The 24,475-nt window shown below is 46.6% G+C and overlaps 4 protein-coding genes across 15 annotated transcripts in view; 2 read left to right on the top strand and 2 right to left on the bottom strand.

Moving 5' to 3' along the window:
- Positions 1 to 8,836, bottom strand: part of CNTNAP4 (contactin associated protein family member 4) — a 990,511-nt gene extending 981,675 nt beyond the window's left edge. The window contains exon 1 of the mRNA XM_050772661.1: positions 8,823 to 8,836. The gene's annotated coding sequence lies outside the window, so the exon portion shown is untranslated. The remainder of the gene's footprint in view (positions 1 to 8,822) is intronic.
- GABARAPL2 (GABA type A receptor associated protein like 2) overlaps positions 1 to 24,475 on the bottom strand; it is a 625,498-nt gene that overhangs the window by 18,243 nt on the left and 582,780 nt on the right. The window lies entirely within an intron of this gene.
- CFDP1 (craniofacial development protein 1) overlaps positions 1 to 24,475 on the top strand; it is a 934,470-nt gene that overhangs the window by 653,928 nt on the left and 256,067 nt on the right. The window lies entirely within an intron of this gene.
- Positions 2,794 to 24,475, top strand: part of TMEM231 (transmembrane protein 231) — a 65,157-nt gene continuing 43,475 nt past the window's right edge. Inside the window, exons 1-7 of one of the 5 annotated variants that reach the window (XM_050772750.1) lie at positions 3,540 to 3,766; positions 3,861 to 4,030; positions 15,112 to 15,240; positions 15,572 to 15,715; positions 19,194 to 19,275; positions 20,664 to 20,769; positions 21,954 to 23,821. In XM_050772750.1, coding sequence (XP_050628707.1) covers positions 3,628 to 3,766; positions 3,861 to 4,030; positions 15,112 to 15,240; positions 15,572 to 15,715; positions 19,194 to 19,275; positions 20,664 to 20,769; positions 21,954 to 22,134 — 951 coding nt within the window. In that variant the 5' untranslated portion in view covers positions 3,540 to 3,627 and the 3' untranslated portion in view covers positions 22,135 to 23,821. Of the gene's footprint in view, positions 4,031 to 15,111; positions 15,241 to 15,571; positions 15,716 to 19,193; positions 19,287 to 20,663; positions 20,770 to 21,953; positions 23,822 to 24,475 lie in introns of those variants that run through there. The other 4 variants (XR_007721835.1, XM_050772748.1, XR_007721836.1 and 1 more) reach the window with 4 other exon arrangements.

Genomic DNA, 24,475 nt, shown 5'->3' with positions numbered 1-24,475 from the left:
GCTCACTGCAACCTCCGCCTCTGGGGTTCAAGTGATTCTCCCACCTGAGCCTCTAGAGTAGCTGGAACTACAGGTGCCTGCCACCATGCCCAGCTAATTTTTGTATTTTTAGTAGAGACGGGGTTTCATGCATAAGCCACCACACCCAGCCTTGGCTGGCTTCTTTTTAACTGCATCCTGTTTTATCCACAGGGTCTCTGTGACCTGTATCTTGTGCCATCCGCCTAGCTCATACTGTGACTAAGAATGCCTAACCTCCTGGGAAGACAGCCCAGTAGGTCCCAGCCTTATTTTACCCAGCCCCTATTCAGGCTGCAGTTGCTCTGGTTCAAACACCTCTGATGAAAGTGCTAAGATGAGCCACTGCACCTGGCCTCAACAGCCTCTTGATTGGTCTCCCTGACTTCTGTTTTTCCTCACCTCTCAGTGACCTTATCCTGGTATATTGTAAACCAAAACCAAAATTCTAAGCTCCCAACCATCTGAATGGAACCCTCCTCTCAGCCAAGGGCATTCCAAAGTTAACCTGAAAAACTAGTTCTGGCCATGATGGGAAGTGGGGAGTCAGACGTAACTCATTATACCCTCCTCTTTTTTGAATTCAGACCCAGCTGACCAGTATTAACATCAACACACAGATCTTAAGACTGATATTAATAGAACAGACTCTTAAAGTCTGATAAGAAACATTTACAATCTGTTCTCTCTGAAGCCTGGAGGCTTTATTTGCATGATAAAATATTGGACTCCACAACCCCTTATTGTTTTTTGTTTTTGTTTTTGTGAGATGGAATCTCGCTCTGTCACCCAGACTGGAGTGCAGTGGCATTGATTTCAGCTCACTGCAGCTGCCGCCTCCCAGGTTCAAGCAATTCTCCTGCCTCAGCCTCCCAAGTAGCTGGGATTACAGGTGCACGCCTCCAGACGCGGCTAACTTTTTTTTTTTTTTTTTTTTTTTGGTAGAGACAGGGTTTCACCATGTTGGCCAGGCTGGTCTCGAACTCCTGACCTCAAGTGATCTGCCTGCCTTGGCCTCCCAAAGTGCTGGGATTACAGGCGTGAGCCACTGTGACCTGCCCACAAACCCACACGTTCCTTTCTATTGATTCCAGGTCTTTTGATAATAACCAGCTGCCAATTAGAAAAATCTGTGAATATGCCAATACTGTGGTCTGGAAGCCCCACCCCACCTACAGTTATCTCATCTTCCAGTACTGAACCAATGTACGTCTTACATGTATTGATTGATGTCTTATGTCTCCCTAAATGTATAAACTCAAGTTATAGCCTGTCCACCTTGGGTATATGTCATCCGGACCTCCTGAGGCTGTATCACGGGCATGTCCTTAACCTTGGCAAAATAAATGTCTAAGTTGATTGAGACTTGTCTCAGATACATTTTGGTTTACTCTAATGACATGCTGTCATTAGAGAGACTTTTCCAAAACACAAAAGTTATCATGTCTTTCTGATTAAATGTCACTTTACTGACCCTTTAACAAATTTACTTGTATTTAAATATTTTGTATTTATTTTTTTACAGACAAGGTCTCCTTCTGTCTCCCAGCCTGGAGCACAGTGGTGCAGTCATGGCTCACTGCAGCCTCCTGGGCTCAAGCCTTCCTCCTACCCAGGCCTCCCAAGTAACTGGACCTACAGGCATAAGCCACTATGCTCAACCACTTAGGACCTTTATGTTGTTGTTGTTATTGTTGTTGTTGTTTGAGATGGAGTCTCGCTGTCACCCAGGCTGGAGTCCAATGGCGTGATCTCCGCTCACTGTAATCTCCCCGTCCCGGGTTCAAGCGATTCTCCCGTCTCAGCCTTCAGAATAGCTGGGATTACCAGCGCCTGCCACCATGCCTGGATAATTTTTTTTTTTTTCTGTGACACGGAGTCTCGCTGTCGCCCAGGCTGCAGTGCAGTGGCATGATCTCAGCTCACGGCAACCTCCACCTCCCAGGTTCACGCCATTCTCCTGCCTCAGCCTCCCGAGTAGCTGGGACCACAGGCACCCGCCACCACGCCCAGCTAATTTTTTGTATTTTTAGTAGAGACGGGGTTTCACTGTGTCAGCCAGGATGGTCTCGATTTCCTGACCTCGTGATCCACCCACCTGGGCCTCCCAAAGTGCTGGAATTATAGGCGTGAGCCACCGCTCCCGGCCAATTTTTGTATTTTTAGTAGAGATGAGGTTTCACCACGTTGGCCAGGCTGGTCTTGAACTCCAGACCTCAGGTGATCGGCCCAACTTGGCCTCCCAAAGTGTTGAGATTACAGGCATGTGCCACTGCGCCCAGCCATTCAGGGCCATTTGATGAAGAACTTGGCTGTGGACCATACTTGTTTTTTTTAAAGTCCTTCTACCATGTTCAAAATATGGTTGGGGGCGGTGGGGGGTGTAAGCATTCAATTAAGCAATATGCCAGTGATCTCTGGGGAGGACCACAGCTTCCTATAAAACTCGCCGCTGAGCTTGTACCCAACACAGGGTTAACGAAGTGCATCAGAGCTTTGTAGTATTCCACTCTATCCCTCCAAGAGCCAGGGGATTTGTGTTTCCGTGTCTTGTCTTGCATTGGAGCATAGTGGAAGCAAGAGAAAATCTGGGAGCAAAGACACCTGGCTTTGGTCTTAGCCCAGGACCAGGTCCAGGACCGCGGCCAGGCTTGTGACTGAGTGGATTTCAGTAGGAACTACACTGGGGATTAACAGATGACACAAAAGCAGGTGTTTGTTGTGTGCAGGAGCGCGAGGGGAGAAGAAAAGGCACACACACAATACCTTTAAGGGTAAGCAAGCTTTATCCCACGTAAATGGCAATGCAGATATTATAATAAGCAAATTAATATAATAAGCAGATTGATATAAGCAAATTGCAATGGGAAGAGGAGAAGGAAAAAGACATATATATATTTACACTCATCAGACTATGGAGGATTCACCTACAGACTGGGAAGCAAGAGCCTGAGCTCCAGAGCCGGCCACTGGTCAGTCAGTGCCCAGATGAGAAGAGGTGTCATGAAGCTTTGGGTGGTCTGGGATCCTAGCTCTTTTTGTAACATGTTGTCTGACATAAGGCCCAGTCACGAGGGCCCTTCGTGGCTGGGCTCAAGGAACACAAAAAGGTCAACTTGTTTTTGTGATTGTTGTTTTTCAATAACTAACGTATAGGAATAGACCGAAATAGAGATTTCTGCGAAACAGCGCTGGATGAACGCCTCAAGGGGCTCCCACAACCTGTTTCGGAACTTGGTGACCATTGTTTGTGTCCATGTCAGTTCAAATTTAAATATTTAATTTTTCCTCCTCAGTGTTCAAGTCAACTTTTATGGGCATCTTATTTTACACAAATGTTAACACAGACAACAGCCACGACTTTGGTCCACGGAAACGTTCTATCGCCGCCCAGCCTTTACGCAAAGGGACACAGCTTGAAAAGGTAGGCCGGCAGTCCCCGGCGGCGCCACGCCCGCTAACCCCGCCCTCGCCACTGGCTCCTTTCGGTCTGGCCTTGCTATTGGCTCCTTTCCGGGAGCCGTCGGTTGCCGTGGAGACCGAGGCGCTGGCAACCAGGAGAAGCCAAACTTGGTCCTCCGGCTCGCGGCGTGCCTGCGCGCGGTGCTCATGGCGCTCTACGATCTCTTCTCTCACCCGGTCGAGCGCAGCTACCGCGCGGGACTCTGCTCCAAAGCCGCGCTGTTCCTGCTGCTGGCCGCTGCGCTCACGTACATCCCGCCGTTGCTGGTGGCCTTCCGGAGCCACGGTGAGCCTGCCCCAGCCGCTGTGTCACGCGACTCCCCGGGCGCGCTCGGCCGGGGCCGGCCTCCCTGACCGCCTCCCCACCTTCTTTAATTCAGGGTTTTGGCTGAAGAGGAGCAGCTACGAGGAGCAGCCGACCGTGCGCTTCCAACACCAGGTGCTGCTCGTGGCCCTGCTGGGACCCGAGAGCGGCGGGTTCCTCGCTTGGAGCACATTCCCCGCTTTCAACCGGCTGCAGGGGGATCGCCTGCGCGTCCCGCTCGTTTCGGTGCGTGGTTCCCGCCTGGGCCTGGGGCAAAGCGGGCGGTGGGGTGGGGACGGGGACGGGAATGAGGATGTGGGGCGAGCGGCCCCGGCCCTGGGGAACCCAGCTTGGATCCTAAGGACTCGCGAACCCGCAAAGGTGGCGTTTCATCTCCTGGGACCTAGGGAATCGATTTTCTGTTTCATTCTGCTTCTCCCAGACGTCCCCGGCCCCCAGAAAGTTAGCCACGCTGTCAGCATATGCGCCCTGATACAGAGTCCAGAGGTGTGGAGGCAGCCTGCGTCTGCCCCCGTCACACCCGCGGGCCTGGCCTGATGGAGGGTGTTTGTGAAAGTCCATTTAGGAGCCTTGAAGGCAGCGCGCTGTTAATGTAGGTAACCCCATTCTGTCGCGGCGTTTCTGCATCACACCACTGTAGGAGCGGAAAGGGCGGCATTTTTATGGAGCCCTGACCCCTGGAAACCAAGGCGCTGATTGGTTAAGCGGCCTTCCCAGAACGCGCTATGGCCGAGTCACGCCTCCCTGGGTTTGTCCCATTGGAGACTGCGTCATCCTGAAGCTGTCGGGATGAAATTGAAGCATGTTACTGTCTGTAGTTTATTTATTTATTTTTAAATTTTTCATCAGTAGAGTGCTGAGAGGAATCTGTAATTTAGTATTTGCTTTGAGATAAGCGAATGCTTCCTTTATAGTCACTCCTTTTCACTCATTTTCTGAAAACGTTTTCCTTTAGAAGTATGACACTTACGGTTTTCCTTCTTTCAAAGTTGAATCTCTTCAGACATCTCTAAGATGATTGCCCTACAAGCCAACCTTGTATAGCTGAGGAGAAAAGAAAATCAGACTTGTTCCCAGCAACTAAATAAAATTGTTTTTAAAAATCCGATTGGGCCGGGCGCGGTGGCTCACGCCTGTAATCCCAGCACTTCAGGAGGCCGAGGCGGGCGGATCACGAGGTCAGGAGATCGAAACCATCCTGGCTAACACGGTGAAACCCCGTCTCTAGTAAAAATACAAAAAATTACCAGGCGCGGTGGCGGGCACCTGTAGTCCCAGTTACTCAGGAAGCTGAGGCAGGAGAATGGCGTGAACCCGGGAGGCGGAGCTTGCAGTGAGCCGAGATCGCGCCAGTGCACTCCAGCCTGGGCGACAGAGCGAGACTCTGTCTCAAAAAAATAATAATAAATAGAAATAAATTTTTTTTTTTTTTTTTTTTTTTTTTTTTTTTTTTGAGACGGAGTCTCGCTCTGTCACCCAGGCTGGAGTGCAGTGGCCGGATCTCAGCTCACTGCAAGCTCCGCCTCCCGGGTTCACGCCATTCTCCTGCCTCAGCCTCCCGAGTAGCTGGGACTACAGGCGCCTGCCACCTCGCCCGGCTAAGTTTTTGTATTTTTAGTAGAGACAGGGTTTCACTGTGTTACCCAGGATGGTCACGATAGAAATAAATTTTTAAAATCCAATTGGTCATATAAATAACTGCAAAAAAAACGAATAGTAATAGGTTGGCGCAAAAATAATTGCGGCTTTTGCCATTAAAAGTAGTGGCAAAAAAACCGGAATTACTTTTGCAACAACCTAATATGATTCAGGTTACTTTTCTCCTGTTACTTTACGAATGTTCTTATGTTCTGATTACAAAAGTGCATGCTCATTCTAAAATAATATAGAGTTACAGGTAGATATAATGACCAAAATTGAAGGCCCAGTTTTGTATATGTATCAATACTTATTAATCAGCCATATTCTTTTTGAGGTTTGCTTTGACTTTTTCACTATTGGGGACAACATTTCTTTTTTTCTTTCTTTCTTTTTCTTCTTTTTTTTTTTTTGAGACGGAGTCTTGCTCTGTTGTCCAGGCTGGAGTGCAGTGCTGCAATCTCTGCTCACTGCAACCTCCACCTCCTGGGTTCAAGCAATTCTCGTGCCTTAGCCTCCCGAGTAGCTGGGATTACAGGCTAATTTTTGGATTTTTAGTAGAGAAGGGGTTTCACCATGTTGGCCAGGTTAGTCTCGAACTCCTGACCTCAGGTGATCCACCCGCCTTGGTCTCCCAAAGTGCTGGCATCACAGGTGTCAGCCACCGTGCCTGGCCTAGGGACAATATTTCTGTGAACAAGGTTTTGACTAAATCGTATGCCTTTAAACATCAGATTGTGAGGAATTGGAATAGCAGCTCTTTGATGAAATTAGGTAAATACATAGAAAACTAAGCAAATCATTATTAACTGCAGGGAAATGAAAAGTAAGGAAAACTGAGAACTGAAAACTTATGAGAGTTGTGAATAGGATTTACATAGTCTTAATTATATGAACACTGAATGTTGACTAAAAAGAGATTTTAACTCTGTTGGGGGTAATGAGAAAGGTATTGAGAATGTGATAGGGGATGGTGGGAGGAGTTGGGGGAGAGAATAAGCTAAATCATCTTTCCTTGTGGGAACTCAATAGAGAATGCCTAAAACTGAGAAATTGAGAATTTTCAATGCAAATGTTATCTCAAGACCTGGAGATACATTTCTAAATCATCAAGTAAATGAGATAAAAATATTTGCAGCTAGATATGATAGCTCACACCTGTAATCCTAGCACTTTGCAAGGCCCAGTCAGGAGGATTGCTTGAGCCCTGGAGTTCAAGGCCAGTGTGGGCAACATAGCAAGACCCCACATTTCAAAAAAAATAAAAAGTAGGCTGGGCGTGGTGGCTCACGCCTATAATCCCAGCACTTTGGGAGGCTGAGGAGGGCGGATCACAAGGTCAGGAGATCGAGACCATCCTGACCAACACTGTGAAACCCTGTCTCTAGTAAAAATACAAAAGAAAAAAAAAAAAAGTTAGCTGGGTGTGATGGCGGACGCCTATAGTCCCAGCTACTTGGGAGGCTGAGGCAGGAGAATGGCGTGAGCCCAGGAGGCAGAGCTTGCAATGAGCCGAGATCCCGCCACTGTACTCCAGCCTGATGACAGAGCAAGACTCCGCCTCAAAAAAAAAAAAAAAATTAATTAATTAATTAAAAAAGAAACCGAGAAGTGGTACAATTTGCCCTAGCTTTTTTTTTTTTTTTTTTTTTTTTTTAAACAGAATTTCACTCTGTCAGCCAGGCTGGAATGCAGTAGCACAATCTCAGCTCACTGCAACATCTGCCTTCTGGGTTCAAGCAATCCTCTCGCCTCAGCTTCCCAAGTAGCTGGGACTGCAGGCATGCACCACCACTCCTGGCTTAATTTTTTTGTGTTTTTAGTGGAAACACGGTTTCACCATGTTGGCCAGGCTGGTCTAGAACTTCTGAACTCTGTTAATACACTCGCCTCAGCCTTTCAAAGAGCTGGGATTACAGGTGTGAGCCACTGTTCCTGGCCTGCCCTAGCTTTGAAGTGAACAGAGTCTGGACTGGAACTCAGTATTTCTTATGCTGTATCTTAAAATCTTAGCCCTTATTGCAACAAACTACTTTTATTTTCTAACTTTGTACATAGAGCCAGACTGGCGTCAGCCTACCCAGGAAACTGTCCAGAAAGCAAAGGAAACAGTGGCTATTGGTTAAGGTTGGATCAAGTGCTGGGAGGTGGCTTTGCAGTGGCTAATTGGGGGAAATACTGAAGTCACAGCCTTGCTTCTGCTTTGGTCAGCTCATCTTGGACAGCGTTTCTAAGCTCCCTATATGTTTAATGCTTTGGAAGTCTAGTTTTTGTTGTTTTTAACGAGAGAAGAAAAAAGCAGAGTGACTTTTTCCCCTCAAGGAGGCTGACATAGCTCTAGAAGGCATGTGTGGACCCAGAGAATGCAGGGACTGAAGGTTATAGAAGGATTCTGGAGGATAAGTGGAGGGTACCATGTTTCTAAGACACCTGTTTTCTCTCATCTCTGAAATCAGTGTCTTCCTGTCTGTGGTTAACTGTTGGCAAAGAGGCAGGTGTGGCATAGTTCTCATTGCTTACACCTGTGCCGACATCAAACCATGCAGAAGGGGCATCATTTCAGTGTCACAGGTGGGTGTTCGAAAAATAAAAATGCACTTAAAAAGAAGGGGCATCAGCGACCTCAGAGAAAACCCCAGTAGAACTAGTAGAGAAAACACTAGTAGGACATTATTTTAACCCCTGAATTGAGTGGAGAGCAAGTAAGGGAAAGTTCGAGAGCCTTTTAAAAACAGGAAGACTCTGCATAATTTCAGAGTCTGCTTAAGGGGCCAGACTAATGACTTTTAGTTTCTTTTATGGTTTGTTTGTTTGTTTGTTTGTTTTGAGACAGGGTCTCACTCTGTTGCCCAGACTCGAGTGCAGTGGCGCATTCTTGGCTCACTGCAGCTTCTGCCTCCCAGGTTCAAGAGATTCTCCTTCCTCAGCCTCCCAAGTAGTTGGGATTACAGGCTCCTGCCACCACACCCGGCTCATTTTTGTATTTTTAGTAGAAACAAGGTTTTACCACATTGGCCAGGCTGTTCTCAAACTCCTGAGCTCAAGTGATCGGCCTGCCTCGGCCTCCCAAAATGCTGGAACTACAGGCATGAGCCACTGTGCTCTGCTGAATTTTTGTTTTTTGGTTTTTTTGTTTTACTGCTGTATCACCAACATGTTTGATGGCACAAAGGACAAAGTTGCATAGAAAAGTATGGATATTGTTGACTGAGTTAAAGTGTTATTCAAAAGGATGAGGATGTAAAGAAGTTTTAGGAATCCCTGAATCAATTTATTTTGCTAATATTTTTCTTTCTTTCTTTCTTTCTTTTTTTTGAGATGAAGCCTCGCTCTGTTACCCAGGCTGGTGTATAGTGGCGCCATCTTGGCTCACTGCAACCTCTCCCCCTCCTGGGTTCAAGCGATTGTCCTGCCTCAGCCTCCTGAGTAGCTGGGATTACAGGCAGGCACCACCACGCCCAGCTGATTTTTGTATTTTTAGTAGAGATGGGGTTTCACCATGTTGATCAGGCTGGTCTCGAACTCCTGACCTCAGGTGATCCACCCACCTTGGCCTCCCAAAGTGCTGGGATTACAGGCGTGAGCCACTACCCCGACCTGTTTGGCTTATATTTTTCTAAGTAAATAAACATGATAGCTGCTGTAAATATGTCTAAATCTAAAATTTCTTTTAGTAGCTTTTTAAAAAGTAAATGATTAGAAAAGTGTCATAGTTTAATTGGAAGTATTTTTCTTTTCTCAGTGGTATATAAAATAATGGTTCATTTTATAATTAATGGTATCTTAGATTGATTGAAATACAAGGCTGAACACCATGGCTCATGCCTATAATCTCAGCACTTTGGGAGGCTAAACACTTGAGCGCAGGAGTTCCAGACCGCCTAGGCAACATACTGAGGCCCTACTACAAAAAATTTAAAAATTAGCCAGGGGTAGTGGTGCATGCCTATAGTCCCAGCTACTCAGAAGGCTGAGGTGGGAGGATCACTTGAGCCTAAGAGGTCAAGGCTGCAATGAGCTGTGATCGTGCCACTGCACTCCAGCCTTTTTTGACCCTGTAGCAAAAAAAAAAAAAAAAGAAGAAATACAGGTAGACAGGTGGAAAGGAACCATGAAGTAGCAGTTTCTGCTTTGCTAGAGACCCAAAACTGGTACCAAAGAGTATTTTTAGCATCAAAAGAAAGGAGCACCCGGTGATGACAAACATATGGTGAAATCAACACTGGTATAAACTAGGAAATTAACCTTTATTGAAAGAATATGGGCCATGCGCAGTGGCTCACGCCTGTAATCCCAGCACTTTGGGAGGCTGAGGCGGGTGGATCACCTGAGGTGGGGAGTTCTAGACCAGCCTGGCCAACATGGTGAACCCCTGTCTCTACTAAAAACACAGAAATTAGCCAGGTTGTGATATGTGATGGCGGGTTCCTGTAATCCCAGCTATTCAGGAGGCCGAGGCACGAGAATTGCTTGAACCCAGGAGGTGGAGATTGCAGTGAGCTGAGATGACACTACCCGTACTCCAGCCTGGGCGACAGAGCCAGACTACATCTCAAAAAAAAAAAAAAAAAAGTAGAAGAAGAATATGACTTGAATGAATGAAATGTACGCAAACAAAACAGAAACCAAACAAAATGCCAACAAACCATCAGATGCTGTAGAATTCCAGACGGGGAAAAGTCACACATCAGGATACTCTGGAAACAATGGCACTGATATTTCTGGCAAGTCCTGCAGTCAGGTGGTGTGCTGGTTATGAGGTATTGTCTCAGCTCCAGACCTCCCTCCTATGCTCAGCTTCCAGGTTCCTGCTGAGATGCTGGAAATCTCCTTCTTCCCCTGCGGCTGCCTGTTAGGTTCTGCCAGTAGGAGGCATGATGAGCCTTGTTCTGGGAGTGGAAAAAAAAAAAAAAATGAAACCAGTTGCCACTGCCAGGGTGAAGCACCACTGCTGGGATGACACAAACAGGGCCAACCAGCAAATAGGAAGCATCAAGACACGTCTCCTCCAGCCTTCCAGGTTCCCTCTAGTGTGTCCTTCCTCTAAGCTCAGAGGTCCTGGCCCCATCTGGGCAACGGTCCCTTCTTGAGGTCTGAGGCTCAGCTCTTTGAGGCGTCTTCCCTAAACCTCTAAGTTCTATCAACCCCAGCCGCTTCCCCTTCTTCTCTAGTCCTAGGCGTGAGAACTGTTCCCTGCAGCTATCTGTGTGTTGCCAGGATATCCCCTTTTTACGTCTTCAGTCCTCTAATATCTATGGGACTAGTTATTCCCTATGTTAAATTCCCTCTGGCCAGGCACGGTGGCTCATGCCTGTAATCCCAGCACTTTGGGAGGCTGAGGCGTGCGGATTGCCTGAGGTCAGGAGTTCGAGAACAGCCTGGCCAACATGGTGAAACCCCGTCTCTACTAAAAATGCAAAAAGTAGCTGTGCATGGTGGCACACACCTGTAATCCCAGCTCCTCGGGAAGCTGAGGCAGGAGAATCACTTGAAACTGGGAGGTGGAGGTTGCAGTGAGTGGAGATTGTGCCATTGCACTCCAGCCTGGGCGACAGAGTGAGGCTTTGTCTCAAAAAAAAAAAAATTCCCTCTGACTCTGCTCAGTACATGAGTGTGGATTTCATGTGTATCTGTAAAGGGTTATCCTCCTTTAACCATGAGAAATCTTTTCAATTAGAGTTCTTATGAGCTATTGTAGAAGATCCCTGAATCAAGAGTCAGCAAACCAAGGTCCTAGTCCCAGTTCTGTCACTGGGTTTCATAACCTCACCCTCAATTTATCTATCCATATACAGGGCATGAGAGTACCCACCTCTCTCCTGGGATATGCAGAGGAATCACATGGGACAATGAATGGATATGAAAATTGTTCCAATGCCTGCATATACCTTGTAGATATAAGGTGGTGCTGTGATGTGTGATTTCTCTTGGCTGAGCACCAGTTAGAGGTTAGAGACCTAGAATTTGTGTTAAAGAAGTAGTAGCCTTTGAATGCCTGCCTTTGTTAGCTATTGCATATTTGTGAAACTTACTTTCAACTAAATAGAATTAAATAATTTATTTCTTCAGTGGTGCAAGCGATAACAGAGGAGCACAGCCAAACTTTGCCAGCCCCAGGAGGGTGAGAGTCTAGCCTGGTGACAGGTCATTTGTGGGAGACACATCCTTTCCATCGAAACTTCTCTCCCCCATCTCTCCACCCTACTCTCCTTCTCACCCACTCTGCCAACTGCACTGGCCCTATGGGCACCCAGAGCACAAGCACCTGGTTAGCCTGCATCCCTCCTCTCTGAGATGTTCCTGCACCCCATCACCTCACTTCCTTCAGGACTCCAACAAGTCAGGTCATCCTGAATATTTAAAAATTTCTGTTAAGTTCTTTTTGCTGTTGTTGTTTGTTTGAGATGAGTCTTGCTCTGTCACCCAGGCTGGAGTGCAGTGGCACAATCTCGGCTCACTGCAACCTCCACCTTCTGGGTTCAAGCGATTCTCCTGCCTCAGCCTCCCGAGTAGTTGGGATTACTGGTGCACACCACCATGCCTGGCTAATTTTTGTATTTTTAGTAGAGACAGAGTATCACCATGTTGCCCAGGCTGCTCTCAAACTCCTGAGCCCAAGCAGTCTGCCCACCTGGGCCTCCCAAAGTGCTGGGATTATGGCATGAGCCACCACCCCTGGCCAATTTCTGTTAAATTTTACCTTCATTATTCTCTAATTTTAGCTTGCTTCATTTCTGCCAGTGGCACTTGTCACTATTTTCTACGTTCTCCATTGGGAGTGTATTCCCCGTTAGGATGAGGACTTTGTCTATTTTGTTTGCCATTATATTCTCATTATCTGAAATAGTGCCGGGCGTGTAGTGGGTTCCAAAAAGTACGTAACAGATCATTGAGTGAATTTAACAAGTAGACACAATTGATGCTGCTGTGCCAAATATGTCCTCCCTGAACTTGGAGTGGAAGGATGTGCACAGGCAAGTATACAGACATAGATGCCTGGTGCTGCTGTTTTGCAGGAAGATTTGTCCAACCTGCTGTCTTCATTTTGAATTTTTTAATAATTCTGGACATTTTGGTCCTAAAGAGGACCAGATTTGAAGTCACCTGATCTCAAATCCCGTCTTCACCATTACTTGCTGTACCTCTGATAAATGCTCTAACCTCCCTCACCCTTGATTTTCTCATCTATGTAATGGGAAAATACTTGTTCTGCCTGCCTGGGGCTTTACATTTATTGTGAAGATCAAAGGAAATGAGCTTTTCCCCCTCCCACAGTGTGTTGGAGTCTGGATTCTTCTGGCATTTCTCTCCTGGCCACTATCCTCTGATGCAAGTTGAGAAATATGATCTTTGCTTCCTGTCCAACCCTAAAGATCTAGAAGGTGTGGATCCATCACAGAGAGTTACACAACATTTTCTACCCAGATCCCAATTGAAGAAAATCCACAGGAAGACAAGGCAGGCTCTTTTATTTATTTATTTATTTATTTATTTATTTATTTATTTTTGAGATGGAGTCTTCCTGTGTCACCAGGCTGGTGTGCAGTGGCACGATCCCAGCTCACTGCAACCTACAACTCCCTGGTTCAAGCAATTCTCCTGCCTCAGCCTCCTGAGTAGCTGGGATTACAGGCATGCACCACCACTCCCAGCTAATTTTTGTGTTTTTAGTAGAGATGGGGTTTCACCATGTTGGCCAGGCTGGTCTTGATCTCCTGACCTCATGATCCGCAAGGCAGACTCTTTTCATCCTACCCGTAATGACTAGTCCATCATTACCTCAGAAACTTGATCATCAGCCCGGTAGCAGATATCCCTCCCCAAAGCTGATGAAACAGGGAAGACAGGAAGTATCCAAAAGAAAAGGGAGGGAGGTTTCTCTAAAACAAGACCGAAGAGAAGGACATTATTGTTTAGAGAGAAAGAAATAATTGAAAGCTTCTGAAAATTGAGATTTCTTCATTTCAAATGACCTTATTAGCCTGAAAAAGCACACACACAAAAAAACTCTTCCTTACATAATAGTAATCGTGGGAATCAAAATGATTCCATAGATGGTGGATCCAGGTGGGAATGTTGCTACACGATGGTAGAATTGTTCTGGGAATCTACAGTGGGGAAGGATCAGTTGTAGCAAAAAGATTCAGAGTTGTACAGAGGGACCATGTCAGCAGTGATCACTTTTCAGTAACCATCCTTTCCTGATCGTCATTTTAGCATCACTGTTTGGCAAGACTGTGGATGGCGGGAGTGGATACCTTTTTTTTTTTTCTTTTTTTCTTTTTTTCTTTTTTTCTTTTTTTTTTTTTTTTTTTTTTTGATGGAGTCTCACTCTGTCGCCAGACTGGAGTGCAGTGGCACGATCTTGGCTCACTGCAAACTCTGCCTCCCGGGTTCACACCATTATCCTGCCTCAGCCTCCCGAGTAGCTGGGACTACAGGCGCCTGCCACCACATGCAGCTAATTTTTGTATTTTTAGTAGAGATGGGGTTTCACCGTGTTAGCCAGGATGGTCTCGATCTCCTGACCTCATGATCGCCCACCTCAGCCTCCCAAAGTGCTGGGATTACAGGCATGAGCCACTGCGCCCGGCCACCAATTATTTTTCACTGCCTACGTATGCTTCATAAGCTGTATTTTTGTCTTTTTTTCCTCTACAGACCTCTTGTCTTCTTTCCTTTCATGCCCATAATTTATCAAATAGATACGGTTTTAATGCCTTGCTTACCTGACATAGCTTCCTTTTTCATTTCATTGATTGCTACTAAAAGATACACAAGGCTTTCGAGTCCTGACATGAATGATGAGATGAGATCTAACATCAAGAATCTGAAGCAAAGACACTTGTGGTTTCAGAATCTGTAAATAGAGTTTGATAAGGCCGGGCATGGTCGCTTATGCCTATAATCCTAGCACTTTGGGAGCCAGAGGTGGGCGGATCACTCAAGGTCAGGAGTTCGAGATCAGCCTGGTCAACATGGTGAGACCCCGTCTCTACTAAAAATACAAAAATTAGCTGGGCATGGTGGTGGGCGCTTGTAATCCCAGCTACCTGGGAGGCTGAGGCAGGAGAATTGCTTGACCCTGGGAGGTGAAGGTTGTAGTGAGCCATGATTGTGTCACTGCACTCCAGCCTTGGCGATAGAGCGAGACTCCAGCTCAGAAAAAAAAAAAAAGATAGAGCTTGGTGATTTTCTGTTGAGTTTCAGTTTGTTGGGGAGTGCATAATGATTAGGATTAGGTGCTTTTCTATTTTAACAAGTTGACTTCTAGAGACATAGAAGACGATTCTGATGTGCTACTTAAAATTTCCATACAAATTCAGGCATGTTTATAAAAAAGAAAAAATTACAGTGCAAAATAAACAAGATCAAATGAGACAACTGAAAGATGCAAATGCTATCCAGATGTTTTTTTTTATCGCCCATTTATTTTGGCCAGTGAACATTTGAAAGACTCGGATATGAAGTTCAGGGGCCATGCACTTTGTGTTTCTCCCCAGTATTAATGCACTTACATCTATCTGTTTTTCTCTTTCTTTTGGTGGGGGAGAGAATGCCTGTTGTGTACAGCAGGACAGTGGGTCATTGTGTATGTACAAAAGTGATGTGGATTCCTCCCAGACTCGTTAGTGACCGGGGCTGCTGGCCCTGTTTGGGTTTCCTAGACTAGAGAAGAAGACAGGAACCAGGATGGGAAGATGGACATGCTACATTTTAAGCTGGAGCTTCCCCTGCAGTCCACGGAGCACGTTCTCGGTGTGCAGCTCATCCTGACTTTCTCCTATCAATTACACGTGAGTCAGTCCACTGGGAGGCCGTCCTCTCCCTTGTGTATTTTTAATAGACCAGAACCCTTCTTCTGATTTCTAGAAGACCCACACTGTAGCAGGCCCTCTTCCCCACGTAGCTTGGGATTTAACTTAGGCCAATCGAATGGTTTTCACTAAAGTCATGTTAACTGATATGGGCTGTTAATAGCTCAGAAGGTTCTAGGCAGTGTTTCCTGCATGGCTACGCTAGGTATGTGAGGGCCCCTTAGGTTTCAGCCAAGACAGGTGACTCTTAGCACCCAGAGCCCTTCAGATCTGATGGCGGTTGGTATGTTGGTCCTTCTAATGATTTCAGAGGATGGTGACCCTCGTGATGCAGAGCATGGCGTTTCTCCAGTCCTCCTTTCCTGTCCCGGGATCCCAATTATATGTGAACGGAGACCTGAGGCTGCAGCAGAAGCAGCCGCTGAGCTGTGGTGGCCTAGATGCCCGATACAACGTAAGGGCGCTTCTCATCGTCGAGCTCCTTTGTTTCTGTGTGTTACTGTTCATTAAGTTCTTTAAAGAGGGGAATGAAAGGTAGAAATGTCAGGCCAGGCGCGGTGACTCATGCCTGTAATCCCAGCACTTTGGGAGGCGGAGGCGGGCGGATGGATCACTTGAGGTCAGGAGTTCAAGACCAGTATGGCCAACATGGTGAAACCTCGTCTCTACTAAAAATATAAAAAATTAACCGGGCGTGTGGTACGTGCCTGTAATTCTAGCTACTTGGGAGACTGAAGCAGGAGAATTGTTTGAACCCAGGAGGTGGAGGTTACAGTGAGCCGAGATCTCGCCACTGCACTCCAGCCTGGGCGACAGAACAAGACTCTGTCTCAAAAAAAAGAGAAAAGAAAGAAAAATAGAACTATCATTTCTCGGCCGGGCGCGGTGGCTCAAGCCTGTAATCCCAGCACTTTGGGAGGCCGAGACGGGCGGATCATGAGGTCAGGAGATCGAGACCATCCTGGTTAACACGGTGAAACCCCGTCTCTACTAAAAAATACAAAAAACTAGCCGGGCGCGGTGGTGGGCGCCTGTAGTCCCAGCTACTCGGGAGGCTGAGGCAGGAGAATGGCGTGAACCCGGGAGGCGGAGCTTGCAGTGAGCTGAGATCCGGCCACTGCACTCCAGCCCGGGCGACAGAGCGAGACTCTGTCTCAAAAAAAAAAAAAAAAAGAACTATCATTTCTCTGTGGGTGGCACCAAAGAGGGTCTCTGCAGAATTCTTGCCATGAATTTTTTCAAACTACAGAGAAGGTACATGCATAGTTACACCTAGAAGGGAAGAGAAACAAAATCTGTATTTGTCAAAGAACTAAATTGCCTGTTGCTTTTAGGTCCATGTGGGCACACACACACACATTCTGTCTTCCATACACACACTTGGTCACACACAGGATGTACTCCGAGGGATACTGTAAAATGATGATGTAAAATGTTCATGTAAAGTATTTCAGAAATATTACTAGCCATAGTTTACTGAACCCATAAGACATGCCACCCCTGAGTGCAGGGGTTTACCTGTATTATCTCTTAATCGTCACGGCAACCTCTGAGCCGCCTGCACTGTCCTTTCCCAGCGTTACAGCCACTTGTCCCATCGCTGCCCCCCTTGCTCCCTTCCAGCCACCCTGGCCTTTTTGCTGTTCCTCGAAACCAAGAAGCAGCTGCCACCTCAGGGCTTTTGCCATTTCCTCTGCCAGGCATCCACGTGGCTTATCGGACCACACCATTCAGGTCCCTGTTCAGATATCCCCAAGCACAGTCCTTCCTTGACTTGCATCTACAGTAACAGCCCCTCCCTCCACCATCCCTCAGCCAGACTCTCCCTCCTGCCACCTGGCCTCCTCAGGATATGTGTTTGTGTGTTTATTTGCTGTCTCCCTCAGCCTTGACAGCAGTGGCATCTCAAATACTATCACGTCTGTGCCTAGCACACTGCCTGGCACATGGTAAGCTCACAGATACTTGTTTAAAGAATGAATTCATTTTGCAGAAGACGTAACTGGGGCTTACAGTGATTAATTTTCCCAAAGACTCGAAGCTTGAAAGTATAACAGAGCCAGGAACTTTCTGTCTGTGTACAGAACTCATGCATCTAATCACTCATTTCTCACTTTCCTTTTATCACAATGGCGACCATAGAAGTCGAGCTGAGGTACTTTAGAAAGTGAAAAAGGAATGTTATCGGTTATTATAGCCATAAACCAGTACTTGTAGCTATATAGGGGATTTTACTGTTGCTCTGCCTATAATCAACGTAAGTTGTAAAGAAGAGGAAGGTGCAACATACGAAATGAATGTGGCACTTTTTGTTTGAATGTCTATGTATCAGATTACAGTAACAGCAGTCTTGTTTTCTTAAGGGAAAAATGCACACGCTTGTGGTTTGCATTTTATCTATTTCTATGTTTAAAAGTGATAAAGAGAGGCCGGGCGCGGTGGCTCAAACCTGTAATCCCAGCACTTTGGGAGGCCGAGACGGGCGGATCACAAGGTCAGATCGAGACCATCCTGGCTAACCCGGTGAAACCCCGTCTCTACTAAAAAATACAAAAAACTAGCCGGGCGAGGTGGCGGGCGCCTGTAGTCCCAGCTACTGGGGAGGCTGAGGCAGGAGAATGGCGTAAACCCGGGAGGCGGAGCTTGCAGTGAGCTGAGATCCGGCCACTGCACTCCAGCCTGGGCGACAGAGCGAGACTCCGTCTCAAAAAAAAAAAAAAAGTGATAAAGAGGCCGGGCGTGGTGGCTCACGCCTGTAATCCCAGCACTTTGGGAGGCCGAGGTGGGCGGATCACAAGGTCAGGAGATCGAGACCATGGTGAAACCCCGTCTCTACTAAAAATAGAAAAAATTAGCCGGGCGCAGGGGCGGGCACCTGTAGTCCCAACTACTCGGGAGGCTGAGGCAGGAGAATGGCGTGAACCCGGGAGGCGGAGCTTGCAGTGAGCCGAGATTGCGCCACTGCACTCCAGCCTGGGCGACAGAGCGAGACTCCGTCTCAAAAAAAAAAAAAAAAAAAAAAAAAAGTGATAAAGAACTTAGCACCCAGAGAAGGCCAAGAAAATGACAAAGAAGTTGGAAGTATGGTTTCTTTTCTTCGTTTTTGTGTAGGGGTTTTTATTTTTATTTTATTTTTATTTTTGAGACAGAATCTTGCTCTGTCACCCAGGCTAGAGTGCAGTGGCATGATCTCGGCTCACTGCAACCTCCGTCTCCCAGACAGGCTTAAGAGATCCTCTGATTTCAGCCTCCTGAATAGCTGGGATTACAGGCATATACCACCACGCCTGGCTAATTTTTGTCTTCTTTTTAGTAGAGACGGGGTTTCGCCACGTTGGCCAGGCTGGTCTCGAACTCCTGGTCTCAAGTGATCCATCTGCCGGGGCTTCCCAAAGTGTTGGGATTAGAGGCATGAGCCTCCATGCCTGGCTTTTTTTTTTTTTTTTTTTTTTTCTTGAGAGAGATGAGGTGTTGCTCTGTTTCCTAAACTGGAGTATAGTGAGTGGCATGATCATCATCGACTACAGCCTTGAACTCGTGGCCTCAAGTGGTCCTCCTGCCTCAGCCTCCCAAGTCAGTGGGATTGTAGGCATGAGCCACCACACCTGGAGAAAATATGGTCTATTAAAATAATTTAAGGAATTCTTTCTCCCACTGAGATAGAGAGGGGTATTTTAAAAATAGCTTTAAAACCTATGAAACATGGACACTGACCCCTTATTTCCATCCACAGAAAGAAAGACTGAGGGTAAACGGGCTTAAATTGTTGCAAGAGAGTTTATTCATCTTTGAAGAGAAGATTATTGATACTGCAGTAGGCCACCAAGAACGAGAGGGTGCTCTGTGGGACCAGCCTGGGTGGGCAGAAGGGTAGAAGGAAGAAAGGAGGAGTCTCCCAGGTGCTCACACCACATCCTCCTCCTGTGTACCAGGTATCCGTGATCAATGGGACCAGCCCCTTTGCCTATGACTACGACCTCACCCATATTGTTGCTGCCTACCAGGAGAGGAACGGTGAGTCACAGGTAGAGCGCATTCAGCCGCTGCTTAGGACTTTCAAGGTTAGTGGGGGCAACAGAGACAAGCAGAATTGGAACCCTTATGATAAAAATGTGAAAACCTCCGAGACAGGCGGATCACAAGGTCAGGAGATCAAGACCATCCTGGCTAACATGGTGAAACCCCGTCCCTACTGAAAAAATACAAAAAACTAGCCGGGCGAGGTGGCGGGCGCCTGTAGTCCCAGCTACTTGGGAGGCTGAGGCAGGAGAATGGCGTAAACCCGGGAGGCGGAGCTTGCAGTGAGCTGAGATCCGGCCACTACAGTCCAGCCTGGGCGACAGAGCGAGACTCCGTCTCAAAAAAAAAAAAAAATGTGAAAACCTGTGAATGGTCAACGATGGGAGCAAATGTGCTGTCCAGGATTTGTCCTTTTCGTCCTCATCTTCAGACCTGGGACCGCCCCCACCCCTCCAGCATCCCATGGTCCAGAAGGTTAGTGATAGTTAAATGCCATCATTTTCCTACCACTGGCTTGATGAGTTTCCCTTTTAAAAAATGTGAGCCTAATTGAGTTGTTCCCCATACCACACCTATAACAGATGCCAAAGACAAATTGCTGTTCATGCTTTTCAGAGAGAAGCAGAGGACGTGGGTGACTCTCCCCACATTAGCAGTCCGGCAGGAGAACAGGAGTGCCCCTGCTTCCTGCCAGAAGGCACAGTGTGCTCATTCCTTACAGAGCTCTAGGCCAGGGCATGTGTTGACTCGGCACGTTTGTCTGGTCGGTGGCTGAGGTTTTCTCTAAAGGCATCTAGAGTGTTACTTGGCAACCAGACATCATAGAAACTATACACAGACATCTCACAAGGGGGACGACTGCAAATCCAGTATTGCTTACTGCTTTTGTGTCATATACTAGTGGCATTATTGCAATAATAGAGGGAATTTTAAAACAAAACTAGAAAACAGTGCCCTACAAATCAGCTATTTTTTCATTCCTTTCATTCTTTACCCTTCTGCGGATCTTTTTATACAGCTCTTGTAGTGTAGAAACACATTGGGATCCAGGTTATTTTTATTTATTTAAACTTGGGATATAAATACTTCCCCACACAGCTACAAAGCTGTGATACTACTTTTAGTGGCAGTATAGTATTCCTTCAGTTAGCCATTCAGCACATGTAGAAGAAACTTTCTAAGTTTTTAATGTATTTTAACAAAAGTATTTTGACTATTATTTTAGCAAATAATGTGTGATCAACTTTGCACATGCAATTTCTCTTTCCTTCTGAATGATTTCTTTCAGTTCTGAAGCACACGATAATTTAATAATCTTTATAGCCTTCAACTGCCAGGGTCAAACAGCCATCGTGGTTAATGGTTAATTATTTGCATTGCAGTTACCACCATCCTGAATGATCCCAACCCCATCTGGCTGGTGGGCAGAGCCGCAGATGCTCCATTTGTGATTAATGCTATCATCCGATACCCTGTGGAAGTCATTTCATATCCTTTCTGTTAAAGAGTCCATGGTAAGGCTGGGTGTGGTGGCTCCTGCCTATAATTTCAGCACTTTGGGAGGCCAAGGTGGGAGGATCGTTGGAGCCCAGGAGTTCACAACCAGCCTGGCCAAGATAGTGACCCTGTCTGTACTCCCCCCCAAAAAAAATAGCCAGGCATAGTGGTGTACACGTGTAGTCCCAGCTACTTGGGAGGCTGAGGCAGGAGGATTGCTTGAGCCCAGGAGTTCAAAGTTGCATTGAGCAATGATTGTGCCACTGTACTCCAGCCTCAGTGATAGAGTGAGACCCTGCCTCTTAAACAACAATTACCAAAAAAATAAAATAAATGGCAGCTCAGTTTTCAAAGAGGAATGATTCCTCAGTTGTCTCAAGTAGTAACAGATGTGGGAAGTGTTCTCTTGGAAATCACGACAGAGTTACAGCCTCATGAAAATGGCTGTGTCTTTGACATTTTAGGCTACATGATTCAAAAAATGACTCTGTATATCTGCTATTCGTACAGGAACAAATAATTCATTTCTTGGTCCTGTTTGTTTCCAAGCAATTCTTGTAGGTAAGAATCATCCATTTGTATGTGTTAGTAATCATATATTATCCTTTTTATGCTAAGGTTCTGTGAAACATTCTTGCCAGTCCCTGTCTGACCTAAACTTTGGTTTAATTTTGACTTAGGTCAACTAATAGGAAATGAAACCAACACGAACACTGCAGAGAAGCAAACAAAAGAGAAGGCATTTTAACTAGCGCCTTAGGAATTACAATTCCAGAGACACAAACCTAGGAAGCAGCTAAATTGTGTTCCGTACAGGTGTGATTAGGCAGGGGCTAATAAAGGTATTGTAAGTTTACACAACTGGAAGATTTTAGAAGAGTCCCTGATGGATGATGGCTGGTTAACAGCTCAGGATGTCTCTAGTCTGTGATCAATGTAGTTTGGCATAATTGTCTGTTTAGGAGGTTGGTCATCAAGCTTAGTATATAAATAGTTCAAATAAAATGTGGCTGGTTTTACCATTTGGCCAAGTTCAGCAGGTCACCGTCCATCTGGGTGTGTACGTGACAGAGGTCCTGCCTCCTTTCTAGATACCTCTGCCACGGCCAGTTCCGTCTTGGATTTTCTCTTCATACCTAACACCATGTGGCCCTCCATTCCTTAGCTGTCCATACTTATCAGCCAGGATTCTGGGAGATGGTAAAGTTCGCCTGGGTGCAGTATGTCAGCATCCTGCTTATCTTCCTCTGGGTGTTTGAAAGAATCAAGATCTTCGTGTTTCAGAATCAGGTGGTGACCACCATCCCTGTGACAGCGACACCCCGGGGAGAAATGTGTAAGGAGCACTTATCCTAGGAAGGCCATTTCTGAAGACTCGGCAGGACCGTGGCTGCCTCATTGTCATCTCCTGGGAACATCTTAGGACCTTTTGAAAGAGCCCAGAGGACACATGCAGGCTTGTGTGCTTTTCCCCTCAGAGACAACAGTTCTTTCCAATTTTGCTCTACACAAGTTCCATATCTTCAGAGCTCCTGCAGAATCACCAAGGACTAGTTTGTGGAAAGGTCTGAGAGTGCCTGGAGGCTATAATTAGCTTTTTGGGTTTTCTTACTTGCCTTAGAGTTGAATTTCGGGAGAAAATGGCAGGCAGTTCAGACATCTTGGAAAGAGTCCCATCTCTGGTCAAGCAGAGATTTTTCCTCTGGTGAACTGAGAAACACACTGTGCATTTCTTCCTTCTACTGTGAGCCACTCTTACGCTTTCCAGGGCTCTTTTGTGACAAACATGCCAATCACTAGCACTTTGCACCCGGGGGCATCTCCATTTCCCATTCAGAGCTTTGATTTCCAGAGCTGAGGCCTCTAACTGGAGACCTGGAGGGGCAGGGCCCAAGGGCAAGGGCTGCATTAGCACAGGCATGAGGGAGGGCTGCTGAAGGCGACTTGGACTGTCCACCTGCCCCAGCCCAACAGTCAGTCATCTGTAATCAGCTCAGCTGAGCAGCCTTGGATCTTTGCCCAACTGTGGCTGGCTCTTCACCCTATTTTGCCCTCTCTCTGTGCCCCTGATGGCAGACTGAAGTCAGAGGGGCTGTTTCATTCCCAGCCCCCTCAGCAGCACTGAGGGAAGGAAGGATTGTCACAGCAGGTTCTTTCTGGCCCTCACCCAACAGCCTGGGCACTTGGCCCTCCTCCTCCTTGACAGCTGTCCCCCTTCCTGCAAAGGACAGGGGCAACAGGAGTTGGTGTTGGGATTGGCTCCCACTGCCTGACAACCACAAGTTTATTTGGAAGGCTAGCGGGAAGCCCAGCGGCTGGCCTTTCCCTTGACTAAGGACCACAGTGCCCATCAGAGTAGGGCAGGCAGCTTTGGGAAGGACACAAGAAGCAGTGAGTGAGTAAAGAAGATGCTGGCCTGGGCAGGCCAGTCCAGCCTGGCCACTAGCAGAATGCCAAGCAGTTCAGTGGATTACCCTCGTGGCTAAGCAAGTGTCTGCAAGAGCAGAGATGACTGGAAGGGGCCTCTGCACACGGAAGACGGCTTGTTCAGCCCATTCATCTCCTGAGGATGCGTGCAGTCTCCTCCAAGGACAGACGGAGCTGCTTTCTGATCCCAAGCAGGTCATTACCACTGGGAGGATGTCGCCCCTGTGATCCATGCTTCATGTTCACCCGGAAACATACCCCTCAGTGTGTGCCTCAGTTTACCATGGAGATCAGTTCTCATTTTTAGTGCTCCTTTAGACTGACTAAAAACAATTTTGGAAACAAAGCTATTTTGAAGTATTCAAACAGAGGAATTCCCTAAAACTGTCACCGTTGTCTTTTTTTAATATTCAGGCTGTTTTATATGCCTAAATTTTTTTCTTATCTAAATGAAAAATAGTTTCTTGTTTAAATCCCCATAAGGCAATGAGATATGGAAGGATGACAAGATAACGTATAAACATTAGTTTGCATTTTATTAAATTATTCTAATGCAAATTTTGTATAAAGAACCCATGATGTTTTGTACCTTTCTAATTAAAATGTTCAAAATGAGGCCGAGCATGACGGTTCATCCCTGTAATCTTAACGCTTTGAGAAGCCAAGGCGGGAGGATCACTTGAGCCCAGGAGCTTGAGGCTGCAGTGTGCTGTGATCACACTACTGCACTCCAGCCTGGGTGACAGACTCAGACCCTGTCTCTTAAAAAATAAAAAAAGTCAAAATGGAAGATCGCATGTACCTTTTTCAAGAGAAAGGGTTTGGAATGGGGAAGAATAAGGAGGGCAGAGGTTGCACACACCTGTTTTCATTACTCATCTGCGGCCATGCTTTACGAGGCTCTGCCAAAAGACCTTGGAACTTCCACTAAGTCTTTGATGAAAGTCCCCTAGTTCTTCCCCAAGTAGATGAGTTTTCAGTGGAATTCACATGCCATGTGAAATCTACGTGCTGGATAATTGTGACTGTGTCTGGTGAATTTGAAATTATTTACAGACCAGATCTTGATAGTTTCTGACTCTGAATCATAGCATAGCTGCAAGAGGGAAATAAAAGGCAAGAGGCTGGAAGCTGTGGCTCACGCCTGTAATCCCAGCACTTTGGGAGGCAGAGATGGGTGGATCATGAGGTCAGGAGATCGAGACCATCCTGGCCAACATGGTGAAACCCAATCTCTACTAAAAATACAAAAATTAGCTGGGCGTGGTGG

Source organism: Macaca thibetana, chromosome 20, assembly GCF_024542745.1.
Source record: "Macaca thibetana thibetana isolate TM-01 chromosome 20, ASM2454274v1, whole genome shotgun sequence".
NCBI classification, from domain to species: domain Eukaryota; kingdom Metazoa; phylum Chordata; class Mammalia; order Primates; family Cercopithecidae; genus Macaca; species Macaca thibetana.
Note: the sequence above shows the minus strand (reverse complement) of the source record. Positions and strands in the feature narration are given on the sequence as shown.